The sequence below is a fragment of the Gigantopelta aegis genome, chromosome 7 (genome assembly GCF_016097555.1).
Source record: "Gigantopelta aegis isolate Gae_Host chromosome 7, Gae_host_genome, whole genome shotgun sequence".
Lineage (NCBI taxonomy): Eukaryota > Metazoa > Mollusca > Gastropoda > Neomphalida > Peltospiridae > Gigantopelta > Gigantopelta aegis.
The window spans coordinates 11,074,284-11,093,973 of NC_054705.1; the positions used below are offsets into that span (position 1 = coordinate 11,074,284).

The window sequence follows — 19,690 nt, forward strand, 5'->3', positions numbered from 1 at the left end:
GTTAAACAGATTTCAACCAAACTTGGTCTCTTTGATCCTCTCATGTCTGTGATCAAGTGTTGTTACTTTTGGGACTATAATGTGGCTGTATTTGAGCCACAAAGAAGACTGCCATTCCCAAACTAGTTTACTAAATCAAAACTAGCAGCTGTTGTGTTGGCTGATGATATTCCATATTTTGAACTTAATTATCATTCTTTTTCATCTCTTTGGAAACTCTTATACATTCTCTTATGGCATCATACCCATTTTACCCTCTGACAGAAACCCAGCAGCTGTTGTGGCAGTACTCGTGACGGGTGTCACCGGTGGGGCAGGATATACCCACCTTTCTTCAACACCTGATATCATCACTGTTATGACAGTGATTCATGAGTACACATCAACACACTTACTCTAATGAGCTCTCTGGCGCTACTTTTGATTTGGAAAAACTAGTCTGGGAGTGGCAGTCCTCTTGGCAATGCAAGAGGGATAAAATCTCTTTGGAGTGGCGGTCGAAAAAAATTGGGTATGGCACTATGGAATTGAATGCAACTACAGTATGGGGGTTAAGAAAATCATACAATAATGATAAGAGTAATTAATTTTGTCAAAATGTTAAAATAAAATAATAACAAATTTGGGTATGCATGGCGCCATACCCGTTTTACCCTCTGGCAGAAACCCTGATAGTCAAACACAAGATAGATATTCATGGAATCAACCACTATTTTGCAAAATGCCCATTCGACTCGGCAAGGTGCAGAGATACGGCCTTGACCATATATATATTACGGTTTTGTAGTTCAAATTTAGACTGTTTACAATTTGCTTGGCTGTAGCTAAATATTCCCTTCCTTTGATCGCTCACCATGTCTAACCAGTATAGAACTCACTGTCAGGGGTAGAATTTTACGCTATTTTGCAAATAGTAAATTTCGAAACGGAATAGTAAAACAATTCTTCCAATATTCCGTCATGAAAGTGAAAATAAAGCACGGAATACCAAAAGTCGCCTGCGACTATTCCGCTTACGCTTTTTCTTCAGCTACATTTTTCTGCAGAACAAATCCTCGCACTAGCTTAAGACCTTTCTCAAGCACTTACTGTCTTTTTGATTGAGACTAATGTTTGGAGTGAGTTCATTTGTAATTCCAGCTAGTACGCAGTAATGCACAGACTGGTATATAAACACTTGTTCGTTACACAATGTTGTACAGGGTGACGTAGCACAGTCAGGAAAACTAGTGGTACATTAATAATTGAAGGGATAGTACATTTTTAGACAGAATAGTATTTTTTGAAATTCACTATTCCTTTGGGATAGTGGTAAACAAATTAAATTTCAACCCCTGACTGTAATTTAGGGTGTGAGACGTAGCCCAGTGGTAAAGCGCTTGCCGATGTGCGGTCAGTCTGGGATCGATCCCCGTCGATGGGCCCATTGGGCTATTTCTCGTTCCAGCCAGTGCACCACGGTATGGTATGTACTACCTTGTCTGTGGGATAGTGCATATAAAAGATCCCTTGCTACTAATTGAAAAGAGTAGCTCATGGTGTGGCGACAGCGGGTTTCCTCTCTCAATATCTGTGTGGTCCTTAACCATACACATGTATGTCTGACGCCATATAACCATAAATGCAATGTGTTGAGTGCGTCGTTAAATAAAACATTTCTTTCTTTCTTTCACTGTAATCACATACCACGGCCTTTGATATACCAGTGGTGGTGCACTGGCTGGAACGAGAAATAGCCCGATGGGCCACCAACGGGGGGGATCAATCCTAGACCAACCGCACAACAGGCAAATGCTTTACCACTGGCCTATGTCACGCCCCTGTTCTGTTGTTAAACATCCCTTTTCTTTACCTCTCCCCGTCTACACTAAGTATAGAAACCGTTACATGTTAGACACCCAATGAGTCGTTGACCATATATATGAGCTGATGCGTCATATAAAACATTCGCTTTCGTTTCAGGCATGGGAATTAAATTATCATTCTCTGCGCCGTACGCTGTCCTTAATGAGACGTTCATGATAGAGTGCACACTGACAAACATTACCGCTGACTTCGATGACATTGTGGTTTTCTACAGAAGGAGGAGCTACATTGGGTATTTGAGTCAGAAAGACGATAACTGTGAAATCAAAAAGGTCAAGGAGGGAAACACACTAACCTGTGGTTATGGGACGAACAAGAGGAATGCGACAAAGAAGGTGTATGAGCTGACGTTGAATCCAGCGTTGGACCGTGATGCGGGACCATGGTCTTGTGGAGTAGACGCCGATTCAAAGAAAAGTGTTGCCGTCACACTGGAAATTCGTGGTGAGTGCTCACCTGTACCCCGTACCAATGTCCACAAAAATTGAGGATTTCTTTTAGGGGGAGGGGGGCTTCTTCTATAGCTGCTTCTGCATCCTCATCCTCTTCTTCTTCTTCTTCTATAATTTCAGTTTTGTTTGAACCCTAAGAGAGACAAAAACAAAGAAATGATTCCCCCCAAAAAATCTGTTCCACGCTTGGTGTTGCAGAAAAGTATTTCTCTCATCCTCAGGTATAAAGAACAGAGCTATCCGATGAAAGAAAGCTATGTAAGATAAAAGACTCCATCATATGTGGTCATGTGGGATTGAAAAAGTACACCCGTGGTGGTGGGAATTTTAACCCGAGATGAGGCTTGCCGAGTCCCAGGGTCGAAATTTCCACCACCGAGGGTGTACCTTTTCTCCCATCCATTCGATAAATACACCATTATTTTACACAAACAAACAAAGATGGCTGAAAAAGTAACTTCTTTATTTGACCATTTTATCATAAATAAACTACACTATCATATTCGTCTGTTTAATTTGTTAAATATAATTTAACACTACAAATTAACAAGACCTAGCTTTTATAATGAAGGTTTTAATAACAAAATATGGATCTAAAACTAACCAACTCGCATTGATATGACGTCATATATATTACCAATGCTGTAATTAATACTCCCCATGTAAAATTCAATGACATGACAAAGAAGTGTGCGTGAATATGTGGATGGCAATCATGCACACTTTAATACCCATGGTGAGAACGTATTGCACGGGCACAACATTTCAGACATGGGTGCGTTGAGACAACCTGTTTGTTGGGGTGATAGTAGGTGCGTGTGTTTGCATAACATTTACCATTTTGTTGTGGCCTATAACCGGAAGTACCATTACTCATATTGAAATCCAAATGCTACTTAGGAAACTTCACTCTGGGTCTAATTCACGAAAGCCATACATACCTTGTTTCCTAATTAGTATGTTGGACGGACATCGTTAACGTGTATATAGTACTAACAATATAAGTGACCCTTTAATAGTGATGCTGAGTGTGTGTACTGGCATCGGTCGGGACTGTTGAAATATGCCGGTTTAGACAGCTTGCCAGTTTAGACAGATTTCATTCAGAGTTACGGTTCTTGTCAACCTAAACGATTGTTGTTAATTACTATGCTGTCATTAATAATTAACAGACTACTTCGAAATCAGTGATTCCAAGAAACACGTGCATGAATTGTCGAATATTGGACATATACTAGTAATTGATACAATAAAACCCAGCAGTTATTAACTGTTACCAATAATTTTTGCGTAAAAACTAAGTACAAGTCGAGATGTGACTGGACCACCAAAAAGGACCAGACTTGAAATTTGAAAGTGGGACCATACTAACGGCTTTCATTACAAATGGATAATAAAAACATTTTAATCCACAAAGTATTAAAAATATAATAGGTCCAGATATGGGTAGTGTTTTGGCCTGTGCCTGTTGAAACCACTGGTGCAATGTGTTCAGGTTTTGAAACTTTGCATTTGTTACACGTTTTCTGTCGCCAGATGTACGTGTTGTCCTCGTATAGTTGCCGGTAGTGCTCACTATGTATTAGTATATCAGAGACCGTCTGTCTGCCGATCTTGTATTTATCTGCTAAATCATTGTGCCTTAACACAGGATTTGATTTAAATTCTTCAATGAACTCAACTTTTGTTTTTAAGGATAATTCAATGCACTGTCGTTTTTTCTGTCTTTCAGCCATGATAAAAGCATGAATAAAAGTGAAACGTTTTAGCATTCATATTTATGCACGGTATTTTTTTGACAGTCTCTACTCAACATAATTGTAAAACTTACACCACTTGCATATGTACACACACTGACACTAATCTGGTTGATCTAATGGTGTAAGTAATGACAAGAGCAGTGACCATGTCGTTCCTTTAGCTATCAGAGAAGATCGGTCACGTGGCCGTTAATTAACAGTTTTGTTTGGGAGGAGTCAAACCGACACCGACTGGATGCTGGTGTCAAAAGAGTTAATCACACCAAAACCGGCTTCTTTGTTCTTGATTTGGCATCTGATATCCGTAACAGACAGATGCCGGATTAGGCAAAAGTTAAGTCATAATAAATTAATGGTCGCTGGATGGGACCATGAAACTGTGCCGGTTTACACAGAAATCCGGTTTAGACAAATGCCGGTTTTGGCAGAGTCCACTATATATAGCAGGGGTGGGGGAAAATAAAATTGTCAATCGGTCCCGCTTGATGTCATCATTAACGGAGGGGGGGGGGGGGGGGGGGGAAGAAAGGAATTAAAAATTTTTTTTTTTTTTTATCACATCAGTGAAAAAAAAAAAACCCCACCACAAATTGTATATATTTTACATAATGGAATAAATAATATAAAAAAGGAATAAAAGTTATGAATTTAAATCCCATATATGTATAAAAAGTACGAATATTCAGTACTGTGTCCTGAAAATTAATAAAAGATCGCACCGTTGAAGCGTTTGACAGCCTGAGCTAGCACATGTTTAGACAAAGAGATTAATAACGTCATCACTGATTGGACGAAATTTGACCTCTACTGGCTCTTGAGATAACCAGTACAAATAGCTGTTCTGCTTACTCCCACTTGTTAACACAAAAGTGGAAACCTTTTGTTAATTTTAAACTCTTTTATAATTATTGGATAGACTACATTGAACAGTCAACAATAAATACATTTATAGATTATTTCAGTATATTTTATGCTATTTCAAGCAGTTTGTATTGCACAAAAGTCTCTTGCTTCGGACTGAGACACTCGACCCGACCAAGCTCCGTACATAGGTGTTGACAGATGTTGATTGTAACCAGTTGCAAACTCTGGGTCCTTTGTTTTAATTGGAGACGTAATACCTTGATGGCTCTCTCACCAAGAATGGTGTTATTGTTAACGTCTGTTTAATCTCTTGACCGGCTCAGCAACTTTAATTAATGTCTAGCCTAGTGGCTGTGGATTGACACTACTGTAGGTCCGACTTCAGTGACTGACGATATATACTTAGGCAGACTTCAAAATCACAGACGTCTTGCCACTAGCCATACTGACCACTATTTATTTATTATTTTAAATCATGCATGAGATACCAATGTCTGGGCAGACCTGTCTACTTGACGGATAAGAATTTGTTCCAATAATAGAAATGGACAGGTGCTTCGGGCTGACAAGAATGACAAAAGTGGGACCGGCAAACACACGTTTTTAAAAAATAATTTCGGTCTCAGAGATCGAGAATCGGTCCCAGACCGGGAGAAAAGGGCTTTTCCCCACCCCTGATATATAGTATGTGACTGAAATTTGAAAGTGGGTAATGTATATGTTACAGGCAATGTGCCAAATCAGTTATTTGGCAAAGTGACTGAAATAATCAGGCATTTTGTAAAATGCCCGTGACCCTTAGGCATTTCACAAAATGACTAAAATGTTCAGGCATTTAACCAAATGACTGAATTAGAGCACCAGGCATTTAAGCACCAGGCATTTAACCAAATGACTGAATTAGAGCACCAGGCATTTAAGCACCAGGCATTTCACCAAATGACTGAATTAGAGCACCAGGCACCAAATGACTGAATTAGAGCACCAGGCATTTCACCAAATGACTGAATTAGAGCACCAGGCATTTAACCAAATGACTGAATTAGAGCACCAGGCATTTAAGCACCAAGCATTTAACCAAATGACTGAATTAGAGCACCAGGCATTTAAGCACCAGGCATTTCACCAAATGACTGAATTAGAGCACCAGGCACCAAATGACTGAATTAGAGCACCAGGCATTTCACCAAATGACTGAATTAGAGCACCAGGCATTTAACCAAATGACTGAATTAGAGTACCAGGCATTTCACCAAATGACTGAATTAGAGCACCAGGCATTTAACCAAATGACTGAATTAGAGCACCAGGCATTTCACCAAATGACTGAATTAGAGCACCAGGCATTTAACCAAATGACTGAATTAGAGCACCAGGCATTTAACCAAATCACTGAATTAGAGCACCAGGCATTTAACCAAATCACTGAATTAGAGCACCAGGCATTTAACCAAATCACTGAATTAGAGCACCAGGCATTTAACCAAATCACTGAATTAGAGCACCAGGCATTTCACCAAGTGACTGAATTAGAGCACCAGGCATTTAACCAAATCACTGAATTAGAGCACCAGGCATTTAACCAAATCACTGAATGGTAACAACAGATAGTTACCAAGCAACATTATCTAAGCATTGACAGCAAGCTTGCGTTTCAATATAATGTTTTCTTGATTATCTGAAGTTGTTGGCTCGGGAAACATTTTCATCTGCTTCATCTAATTCATCCTGAGATTGACTGTCGGATTCCTGATTCTCTGAGTAATCTTTCGACTCTGAAGGAGCTGACAAGACAGCCAGTAGATCATCCTCAGACTGAAGGCGCTCAAGTATTTCATGGGGCAGTGACGATGACGTCAGTCCTACCTTCGCTTCCATACCAAAGAGAACTGAATATGGAGATTGTCCAATACCAGCATTGTAGCTACTGTTCTTTGGACAAATTGGACAAACTTTATCCCTTCTGTCCAGTCAGATGTATTGTTTTCGCTCATCCAAGTCACAAGCATATCTTTAATATCTGAATTGGCACGTTCAACCGATCATTGGCTTTGTGGGTGTCGTGGTTTGTCGTGTGCAATGATCAACGTTTTCCATAGTTCTTTCAACTCATTAATAACACCTGCAGTAAACTCAGACCCATTGTCACTTTGTAAGATTTGAGGAGCTCCGAATAGCAAAAATATGTCCATGAGTTGAAAAGCTACCTCGCTTTGATGTCAAAGGTCGTATAATACAAAATTTTGTTAGGTGATATTGATACACTAATATCCATTTGAAGAAGCCTTGTGGCAGAGATTGCATGTCTACCAAATCCACTTGGCCACGTGATGAAAACTCTTTTGTTAAAATTGGTCGAACTACCACTCGATACAGAATGCTTTGAAAAGTTCCACTACATCACGTGTTACATTTGCATATTTCTTTGCCAACTCTTTTAGCATTCTATCTCTACCACCATGACCTGTTGACACATGAGCTCGTCGAATGACATCATACGTATCCTCAATACTGACGTAATACAGCGGTGGTTGATCCTCAGTTTTGCATTTCTTGATCAGTTTTTCGACATTGCCACAATGATAAATTTCATATTTGCTCAGCAAATAATAGTCACTGATCGATTTACTTTCAGTTTGTTTACAAATATCCTTCAATCTTTCAATTGTTTTAAAATATTCATCTTTAGGTAACATCACTTTTTTCAAGAGATCGTACTTCTTATATAGCTCAACCTTAAATCTATCTTCCACTGATTCGTCCATCACAAACTCGAACAACTGCCAAATGGAAACTAAATCACTTGTTTAAACTATAACATGTGTAACAGAGTTCAATCTAAAGATAAGCCCAAACATGCAATATAGCTTGCCACTGAATAGCTGAATTGAAAGACAAGCTGACAATCACATGGCTGATCACATATACTATCGGAGTTGAATTTCATGCATTTTACTCATTGCCTGAATACATAACCCTAATTTTCAGTCATTTGGTCAAATGCCTGAACATTTTAGTCATTTTGTGACATGCCTAAGGGTCATGGGCATTTTGCAAAATGCCTGAATATTTCAATCATTTTGCCAAATGACTGATTTGACACATTGCCTGTAACATACATATATATATATATATGGTCTGGTGCAAATAATGTGTTAACTTTAACAAATAGTCCAATTTTCAGCAATATCAACAGGGGAATAGTATATATTTTGATGACAAAAATAAATTTTGTGGCTAAGATGTATAGAACTAGGAAAATTTGTATCTATTTTGAATACAATGGACACCTTTTCATAATTTCATTGTAATATTCTGACCAGTTAATAATACAAGTTTTACTTATTACATGTATATTCAAGGTTTTTTAGTGTTGATATGTTGGCATGGACCTAATGCAATTTTATAAACATCTAGATACATCTGTAAATGGTTGCTGATAAAAAATATTGACATTTTACATAGAAAATTATATGCATTTTCAGAAACTGGAATTATGGAGGGTTTTTTTAAATAACAAAGCACATATTTAGATTTGTAAAAATGTCTTAACTATAATTCTGGACATGTTTACTTAACTTCCTGAAAATTTGAAGAAGATATCTCTTGTAAATGCATGAATATAAGCTCTTGAATATTTCACTCTGAATAGGATTTTACCGTTATGGTTGGGACACATGCTTTACAATAGCAATTAATTTGAACAAATTAACATTTAATAGTTGACATTTTATTACTGTTATCATAAAAACATATAATACATTCATATGATAATCATTTAAAACAATCTTAACTTCCTAAAAACTCACATAAATGTGATCATAGAAGTGTTATTTTAAAGAACTGTGACATTTTGAACACCTCCCAAATTGTTAAACGAAAGACAATTAAACTTTCACAGAACTCAATATCCGGACAACATAAAAATAGCTCAAAGTTACTCAACTATGTACTTAGTGTCTATTTAATCTATGATTAGCCATACATTGCCACTCAAATGCCCACATCCTTAGTGTTACCCTGGACCATTATGGTTGGGACACAATAATAAACAACAAACTGTAGCTTCAAAAGAATTATTCACAATCCATGTTTTGTAGCATATACACATATTATTCACTAAATAATGTTTGGTATCTCATTTGAATGAATTTTAGAATGCATAACCTTCATACATCAAATATTTGGTGCTTTCAATGAAAAAATGTATGAATGATTGAACATAAACTGAACTTTGTCAATAAATCTATTTATGTGTATTGGATACCCACATACTTGTAATGCATGTGCACATGAAGTGTAAAACAGCTTAACTACTCAATCAAACACCAAAAGTGTCCATTTAATCTATGATTATCCTTAAAAACCCACTCCAATGCATAATTGTCCCAACCATAACAGCAACCACATTACTAGAGGGGATGATTTTCCGTTTCAGATTTTACCACATTCCATTTCACATTTTTGCAAATTCCGTTTTTCTCCGTTTATTTTTTATGTTTTATTCTTATAAACTATATACATTTGTTTTATTGTTCCAGCTCTGAGCTGGTTTGCTATTGCTATTTTTTTAAATACAAACTTTAAAAAAAAAAAAGTTAAGTAATGTTTACTTGCTACTATATTACACGCACTGGTGTATAAACTACACCTTTAAATAAGCCGCAGTTAAAACAAAGCCACAAACTTAATTGCGTTTAATTATTGTTTGTATTTAATAATAATAAAGAGATCCATTCTCCCTTAAATTCAAACAATAAATAATTGTTGATTGTGTGGCTTTCAGTTTCATTTCATCTAATGGATTATGGGTAAGTTTCATTTATAAACAAAACACACCGTTGACAAACCCCGCTATTTTCACGAAAATATGAACAAGAATTTTGGTAATGCATTGTTTGTTATCTTACATTAGTTGCCAAAAAATATATATAAATAAATAAATACATGATAACATTTTATTTGTTCCAGTCTGATTAAGAATTACTAGTAGCCTACTCGCTCGATTACACATGTATGATTCTCGGTAACCTAACTAGCGTGCTGTGTGCACAAATTACATATTCAAACGAGGTCGGGTCAAGCTGGATATAGGGCAGTGATAGTGAACCAAAACTAAGCACTGTCCTGTCGATCGTTTAAAGTTTCCACATTATTTTATAACTGTTAAAAAAAAAAACATTGCCTAGAATTGTATAGTCAGAGCCGGTTTAAGGATCTGCAGGGCCTGTAGCACAAATAACAGCGGGGCCCAATTCCCAAGATGGGGGGGGGGGGGGGGGGGGGGGGGGGGGGACGACCTATATTTTTTTACTGCAGGCCTGCTACAGACACATTTGCAAAAAAAAATTAATAATAATAATTAAGGTTTAAACAAGAATTTAGGCCTATATTATAATTATTATATGTGTGTAATTTAGCAGTATAAACTTTTATTTTAAAATTAAAAAATAAATAAATAAGATGTAGTAGCTGTAGTATGGCAAAATAAATACAAGTATAGATAATATCCAAGCAACTAAGATTAAATGAAAAATAAAGACCACACAAATTTAATGATAAAGGATTATACTCTTTATTCAAGAACTGGATGCATCGTTTTGTTGGGAAGGGGGGGGGGGGGGGTGTTCACGGAAGACGATGGAATTGTGTATTTTATTTACAGTATAATGTGGGATTTTTATCACTGCACATGTTTACGTTTATATATATTTAATTGTGACTTTTATTTTATGTTTTCTTTGTAAATTCCCTTATATTGAGGCACTTCTTATATAACTTATATAATTTACAAAGCATTTACTCTATTAGCATCTGTCGGTTTGTAAGCGATACTTTGTTTAATTACATTTAAGTAGCCAAAATTTGTTTTGTATTCCAACAAACATTTAATTACAATGGATTGGTACATTATAATCTTCTTATGACATAAAAACATGTTTGAAACATTCACTACTATTAAATTTGGTAGCTTTTAGAGACATGTAAAGTGATAGTATTGCTAAAAAATAATCTATATTGGTGTCGTTATGTTTGGGACAGAAGCGTTATGGTTGGGACACTACTAGTTTTGGGTCTTTAGTCTGGAACTGTCTTTGAGAATTAAGCCCACTGTAAGAGAAAATAATAATAATGGGTTAAGGAAATGTGTGCAAGAGAATTGGATGAATAGTGTAACTATATAGTATTCTACACAACAATATATAAGGAAGAACCACCACTGTTATGGTTGGGACAGGTGTTAAATGCTACCAAAGGAAACGAGTAGTGTGTGACAAGCATAGAAAGGATAAACTACCGTACACTAGTTATTTACATTATCACTACATTTGTTATGAAATTACTCATATTAGGCACAAATAACTGATTTATCTTAATTTCTATTTATGCAGAAACAAGTAAAATGGGAAAAAAGGGGGTTTTGGAGACAATTACCCAATTTTTGAAAATATACCGCAGAAATCTTATTTATTGACCAATTTCAATGATTTTTGCAATTACAAATTTTGTGGTAATTACTCTATTTAAAATGTTACCTTCTGAAGCACTCAATTTTGCCTTATAATTTGCGAGTGGCAGTTTATTTCAATTGACTGTAGATGTAAGGTGAAATGCATTTCCTTATATAGCTCTACTATGTCGTTTGTCTTTTCTCGTGGGGCTTTTCTTATACAGATTTGAGTAGCGTCCGTCCATCATCCATCTGTCTGTTCCCGAATGTGGTACTATTGCTGGATTGTCCTTTGGTTTACAAATCTCAACTCAGATTGGGGAATAATTGAACACATTCTTTTTTAATCTTCTGAAATGCTGACAGAAGTTCACTTTAACAAGTTAACAAAAACTACATGTTACATACCTATTAAAAGAAAGAAAGGTTTTATTAAACGACGCACAAAACACATTTTATTTACAGTTATATGGCGTCAGACGTATGGTTAAGAACCACACAGATATTGAGAGAGGAAACCTGCTGTCACCACTTAATGGGCTACTCTTTTCGATTAGCAGCAATGGTTCTTTTATATGCACCATCCCACAGACAGGGTAGTACATGCCACGCCCTTTGATATACCAGTCGTGGTGCACTGGCTAGAACGAGAAATGGCACAATGGGCCCACCGACGGGGATCGATCCCAGACCGACCGTGCATCAAATGATCACTTTACCACTGGGCTACATCCTGCCCCTACATAACTATTAATAATTAACCAATACATATTAGAATGATATTCTTCACAGTACAGTGATCCTCTGGGACTGTACACATACTAATAGATTATATTTCAATATATACTCTTGTCAAAAAAGAAATGCATATGCGAAATATGCATGGAATTATCTCTTTAATACGAAGTAGCATAATTTCGTTATTTATGATCGTATCACAATCCAATTTGACATGAGTATGTGGCAATGTTCTTGCAATGGACTGATGTCAGTGGAGGCGTTTTCGTCACCATCTCCTTGGCATAGAATGAATGAGTCTCTGAATCCGGGCACGTGGAATCCTAGCCCATTCTTCCTGCAGTGCATGTGACAGTTGCAGAAGCGTCTGAGGCTCCTGGTCACTCTGGTGTACACGTCTGTCCAGTTCGTCCCATAGATGTTCAATGGGGTTGAGATCTGGCAATCTTGATGGCCATGGCAGCACATTAATGTTCCATTGTTACACGTGCCGTATGTGGCCTGGCTTTATCCTGCTGAAAGAGTTCTCTCTGTCAATCCAAAATGGGAAGCATGCAATGGCGAAGAATGTCATCCTGATAGCATACAGCTGTCGGGTTAACTTGTACAAACACAAGTTCACTTCTGCCTGTGTATGAGATGGCTCCCCACATCATGACACTCCCTCCACCGAATCTGTCAACATGGGCGATGCAGTTGTTGGCCAAACATTCATTGCTGCATCTGTAAACACGTGACTCGTCGCTGAACCATACTAGTACTCGCCTCCAGTTTCCCCAAGTTCCTCCCCTGTACATTCGTGCACCAGCGAACACGTAAATGTCGATGTTGACGTCACAGGACGGGCCCAACATATGGTCTCCTAGTCCGTAAACCAGCTTTTCGAAGTCGGTTCTGAATGATATGCGTCCAGCAGTGTTTGTTGCTGTGGCAGTTCGGTGACACAAGTGCAGAACCCGGATGTAGCGATCTTGTGCTGCAGTTGTTATGCGAGGTCTTCCACTTCTGGGCCAGTCTTCAGCTGATTGAAACGGCTGGTACCTGTCCCAGAGACGTGAAATGGTGCTCTGATGGACATTCATGTGGCGTGCAACTGCCGACTGCGATTCACCTAACTGGAGGCAGCCTATTGCAATGTTTTGATTCGGCAGGCCTAGTCTTGGCATCTTGTAATTCGTCTACGTTGAAATGGGAAAGAGGCATCATTGCGAGCATTGCAGCTTTAAATACCCATCACTACCCCAATCTTTTCCCCGAGTTTCACGCTCATTCATCAAAATCTGACCATGTTATGCTGATTTCCTGTAATTGTCACACAACATGCCACAATGTGCGTTAAATTTGTCTTGGGGTGCATTTGGGCATACACCCTTTCCAGGAACATTAACAAACATGGTCATTCAGCAACATTGTACAAAAAACCAATATTTTGTAAAATCAAAGACTTTTCTTCTTTCCCTATCACCTATGGGTTTCTTTTTTGACAGAGTATACATTTGATAAGTACACTTTGTTAGCAAATTTTTTGCACATCACCTCCTTTCTTTGAGTGAGAGTATCTTCAGCAATTGAGCTGGCTTGTTCAACTTCAATTGAATGACCTACACAATCTGCTGTAGAAAGAGAACAATCAGGACAAATTAATTTCTAGTGAAAGAAAGAAAGAAATGTTTTATTTAACGACGCACTCAACACATTTTATTTACGGTTATATGGCGTCAGACATATGGTTAAGAACCACACAGATTTTGAGAGGAAACCCGCTGTCGCCACTACATGGGCTACTCTTCCGATTAGCAGCAAGGGATCTTTTATTTGCGCTTCCCACAGGCAGGATAGCACAAACCATGGCCTTTGTTGAACCAGTTATGGATCACTGGTCGGTGCAAGTGGTTTACACCTACCCATTGAGCCTTGCGGAGCACTCACTCAGGGTTTGGAGTTGTTATCTGAATTAAAAATCCCATGCCTCGACTGGGATCCGAACCCAGTACCTACCAGCCTGTAAATTTCTAGTGAAGAATCCATTGGGAGATGAGGATGTTTGCCATGTTCAAGGAAGTATGGTGTGTATTCAGTGGTATCAACTCATGGAGTAGTATTGTATGCGAATTGACGAATGGAATATATTCATCCCAGTTTTCATGGTTCCTGTCAGAATACTTCGATAGAGAAGATAGAATCATCAACATAAATTGTTCACTTTGTCCGTTGCATTTGGAGTGATAACTAGTTTTATTACCCATATGGGCACACATAACCGGGGAAATAAAAATCATAATTTCTCAGTGAGACATTTTGATGCATTGGTCTAACCGGGTATTTGATTGGGTGCTTTAAGGGACTTCAACCAATGGACGGGCACGTACTAAACCAGATGCGACATATATCGACCTTGACCGAGCAATAGCAGTCGTAGTAATTTCTGATCATTACCGAGATAAAAAACTCACAAATCATAGTGCCCGAAAAACCATGATACAAACTCTTACTGACGCAAACATCCATCCAAATCAGATCATTCAAGTCGCAGGACATCGCAACTTACAATCCATCAATGCGTATGCTCGAATTTCCGAACAACGACACAAGGAAATCAACAGCATACTTGTTGATCCGACATGTTCTTCGACATTAAAATCTTCAGCAACTGAAACAAATTTCGGCAGTGTTGCAAGCCAGTCAAATTTCAATCAGACCAGAAATACGAATAATGTGGTAGATTGGACATCTCATCACCATGCAGTCCAAACTCTTTTTTCAGGTCCCATTTATGGTGGCGTTTTTAACATAAACATTGGTAATTCGGGAACAAGGTCGCCAACTATTCACCACGCGTCTTCTGACAACACAGCTAAACGTCGACGTATTATTATTGATTCTTCTTCCGATGAAAATTAAAATGTTCATATTCTTCAGACAAACGGAACTTGTTTAGATTCAGCTGTTTTCTCTGTTTAATTGTTGTTTTCCAATGACTATTGTTTGCCGCCAAATAACGATGCAGCGTACTCGACAGACTTGCCCAAAATAACTTGTTGAATGGACATGTACTGTTATCTAAACATTTTAATTGTCATTTCTATATTCGTTTTACAATGTCAATAAAATGTTATTTTTATCAACAATATATTTGATTTTTAATATGTATAACTTGACAAATAAATGTATTTTATAAGGAACTACTTTCGAACACGGATGAAAGTAAATGAGTGCGCACATAGTTTGCGCTTCGTTATAGTTTGTTTCTAAATAATATGCACATAGAACAATTTATGGTGGGGCACAATAAACATCCAGGCTTGGGTAATAAATAGAATATCAAACTCGCGACTATGTATTATCAAGTTTAAGTCCCTCGTGAAATAAGTTTCCTTTGTCACTCGCTAAAGCTCGTGACAAAGGAAACTTATTTCACTCGGGACAAAGGAAACTTATTTCACTCGGGACTTAAACTTGATAATACACAGTAGCGAGTTTAATATCCTCTATGTCTGCATCTTGTGTATCGACAGTATTTTACAAGTTTCTCGAACACGTTCGGAAAGGAACTTGGATTCACAATCACTATGTACACTCGAGTGCCAAATGAATGTACACCTACGTTCATTAAATTTGTGAAAAAATGTTGGTATCTACGCTTATTCAGCACCCTACGTTTAATTACATCTAAAAAAATTTAACCCCCTACGCTAATTCGGCACCCAACGCTTATTACAATTCTTAATTTATCAAATGCTTACATATAGCCTCTATTAGGGGTACCGATTTTCTGCGATCACGGAATCGCAGACGGAATTGCAAATCTTAAAGTTAAACGGAATTTACAATTTTCCGAGTTGTCAAATAAAATGCCAACTTTTGTGGTCAGATAATACATTTATTTATTTATTTATTAATATACATACATTGTTTTTCTGCTTAATTGATCATTGGAACCATTAAGGCACAACAAAGTATGTTACTCTATGACAAAATGTAAACACACGTTTCCGAACATTGTTGGCCGCCATTTTGTTTGTTTTTATCGCTCGGCTCGGTTCGGTTTTATTCGGTTGGGTAAATTCCTAGGATGCGTTCGATTGAGTGCTCACCTGTAAATCGATGCAACAGTTCATGCAAGCACTTTATATAAATTAATCAATTACACTTCAATACTTCATCTTTTCACCAAACATTGAAGACGGGGGTACTGAATTCTTAAAGGTAAATATGACTTTTTGTTAAGCTATGTATACTAGAGTAGATAAAGTACAGTTCCTTTAGGATAAGGGGAACTGCCCAAACTTTATCTACATTCTTTCCTCTTTTTATATATATTTTTTTACATTACAAATTCCACTCATTTTAATCACAAATTCCACTCAACCTTTTTATTTTCACTTGCAAATAGACTTTATTAGAAATTAGCGAGAAAAATTAGGCAGAGTTACATCCCCTAACCGCGTTCCAGTTCCGGCGCGTTCCGCTAACAGCTGGCATGGCCGATGACCACAGTTGTTTGTGAATCTTCAGCTGAGATTTATGCATGCCAGCCCCTGGCATCATAAGTGTCCCCACCTATGCTTTAAAAATAAAGAATAATACAGGTAAAAATTAAGTTGATTAAATTATGTTTTGTTACCGATCATTACCGAGATAAAAAACTCACAAATCATAGTGCCCGAAAAACCATGATACAAACTCTTACTGACGCAAACATCCATCCAAATCAGATCATTCAAGTCGCAGGACATCGCAACTTACAATCCATCAATGCGTATGCTCGAATTTCCGAACAACGACACAAGGAAATCAACAGCATACTTGTTGATCCGACATGTTCTTCGACATTAAAATCTTCAGCAACTGAAACAAATTTCGGCAGTGTTGCAAGCCAGTCAAATTTCAATCAGACCAGAAATACGAATAATGTGGTAGATTGGACATCTCATCACCATGCAGTCCAAACTCTTTTTTCAGGTCCCATTTATGGTGGCGTTTTTAACATAAACATTGGTAATTCGGGAACAAGGTCGCCAACTATTCACCACGCGTCTTCTGACAACACAGCTAAACGTCGACGTATTATTATTGATTCTTCTTCCGATGAAAATTAAAATGTTCATATTCTTCAGACAAACGGAACTTGTTTAGATTCAGCTGTTTTCTCTGTTTAATTGTTGTTTTCCAATGACTATTGTTTGCCGCCAAATAACGATGCAGCGTACTCGACAGACTTGCCCAAAATAACTTGTTGAATGGACATGTACTGTTATCTAAACATTTTAATTGTCATTTCTATATTCGTTTTACAATGTCAATAAAATGTTATTTTTATCAACAATATATTTGATTTTTAATATGTATAACTTGACAAATAAATGTATTTTATAAGGAACTACTTTCGAACACGGATGAAAGTAAATGAGTGCGCACATAGTTTGCGCTTCGTTATAGTTTGTTTCTAAATAATATGCACATAGAACAATTTATGGTGGGGCACAATAAACATCCAGGCTTGGGTAATAAATAGAATATCAAACTCGCGACTATGTATTATCAAGTTTAAGTCCCTCGTGAAATAAGTTTCCTTTGTCACTCGCTAAAGCTCGTGACAAAGGAAACTTATTTCACTCGGGACAAAGGAAACTTATTTCACTCGGGACTTAAACTTGATAATACACAGTAGCGAGTTTAATATCCTCTATGTCTGCATCTTGTGTATCGACAGTATTTTACAAGTTTCTCGAACACGTTCGGAAAGGAACTTGGATTCACAATCACTATGTACACTCGAGTGCCAAATGAATGTACACCTACGTTCATTAAATTTGTGAAAAAATGTTGGTATCTACGCTTATTCAGCACCCTACGTTTAATTACATCTAAAAAAATTTAACCCCCTACGCTAATTCGGCACCCAACGCTTATTACAATTCTTAATTTATCAAATGCTTACATATAGCCTCTATTAGGGGTACCGATTTTCTGCGATCACGGAATCGCAGACGGAATTGCAAATCTTAAAGTTAAACGGAATTTACAATTTTCCGAGTTGTCAAATAAAATGCCAACTTTTGTGGTCAGATAATACATTTATTTATTTATTTATTAATATACATACATTGTTTTTCTGCTTAATTGATCATTGGAACCATTAAGGCACAACAAAGTATGTTACTCTATGACAAAATGTAAACACACGTTTCCGAACATTGTTGGCCGCCATTTTGTTTGTTTTTATCGCTCGGCTCGGTTCGGTTTTATTCGGTTGGGTAAATTCCTAGGATGCGTTCGATTGAGTGCTCACCTGTAAATCGATGCAACAGTTCATGCAAGCACTTTATATAAATTAATCAATTACACTTCAATACTTCATCTTTTCACCAAACATTGAAGACGGGGGTACTGAATTCTTAAAGGTAAATATGACTTTTTGTTAAGCTATGTATACTAGAGTAGATAAAGTACAGTTCCTTTAGGATAAGGGGAACTGCCCAAACTTTATCTACATTCTTTCCTCTTTTTATATATATTTTTTTACATTACAAATTCCACTCATTTTAATCACAAATTCCACTCAACCTTTTTATTTTCACTTGCAAATAGACTTTATTAGAAATTAGCGAGAAAAATTAGGCAGAGTTACATCCCCTAACCGCGTTCCAGTTCCGGCGCGTTCCGCTAACAGCTGGCATGGCCGATGACCACAGTTGTTTGTGAATCTTCAGCTGAGATTTATGCATGCCAGCCCCTGGCATCATAAGTGTCCCCACCTATGCTTTAAAAATAAAGAATAATACAGGTAAAAATTAAGTTGATTAAATTATGTTTTGTTACCGATCATTACCGAGATAAAAAACTCACAAATCATAGTGCCCGAAAAACCATGATACAAACTCTTACTGACGCAAACATCCATCCAAATCAGATCATTCAAGTCGCAGGACATCGCAACTTACAATCCATCAATGCGTATGCTCGAATTTCCGAACAACGACACAAGGAAATCAACAGCATACTTGTTGATCCGACATGTTCTTCGACATTAAAATCTTCAGCAACTGAAACAAATTTCGGCAGTGTTGCAAGCCAGTCAAATTTCAATCAGACCAGAAATACGAATAATGTGGTAGATTGGACATCTCATCACCATGCAGTCCAAACTCTTTTTTCGGGTCCCATTTATGGTGGCGTTTTTAACATAAACATTGGTAATTCGGGAACAAGGTCGCCAACTATTCACCACGCGTCTTCTGACAACACAGCTAAACGTCGACGTATTATTATTGATTCTTCTTCCAATGAAAATTAAAATGTTCATATTCTTCAGACAAACGGAACTTGTTTAGATTCAGCTGTTTTCTCTGTTTAATTGTTGTTTTCCAATGACTATTGTTTGCCGCCAAATAACGATGCAGCGTACTCGACAGACTTGCCCAAAATAACTTGTTGAATGGACATGTACTGTTATCTAAACATTTTAATTGTCATTTCTATATTCGTTTTACAATGTCAATAAAATGTTATTTTTATCAACAATATATTTGATTTTTAATATGTATAACTTGACAAAT

The 19,690-nt window shown here is 37.2% G+C and overlaps 1 protein-coding gene across 1 annotated transcript in view; it reads left to right on the top strand.

The window, feature by feature from the left end:
- Positions 1-19,690, top strand: part of LOC121377880 — a 56,583-nt gene that overhangs the window by 13,817 nt on the left and 23,076 nt on the right. The window contains exon 4 of the mRNA XM_041505978.1: positions 1,963-2,310. Coding sequence (XP_041361912.1) covers positions 1,963-2,310 — 348 coding nt within the window. The remainder of the gene's footprint in view (positions 1-1,962; positions 2,311-19,690) is intronic.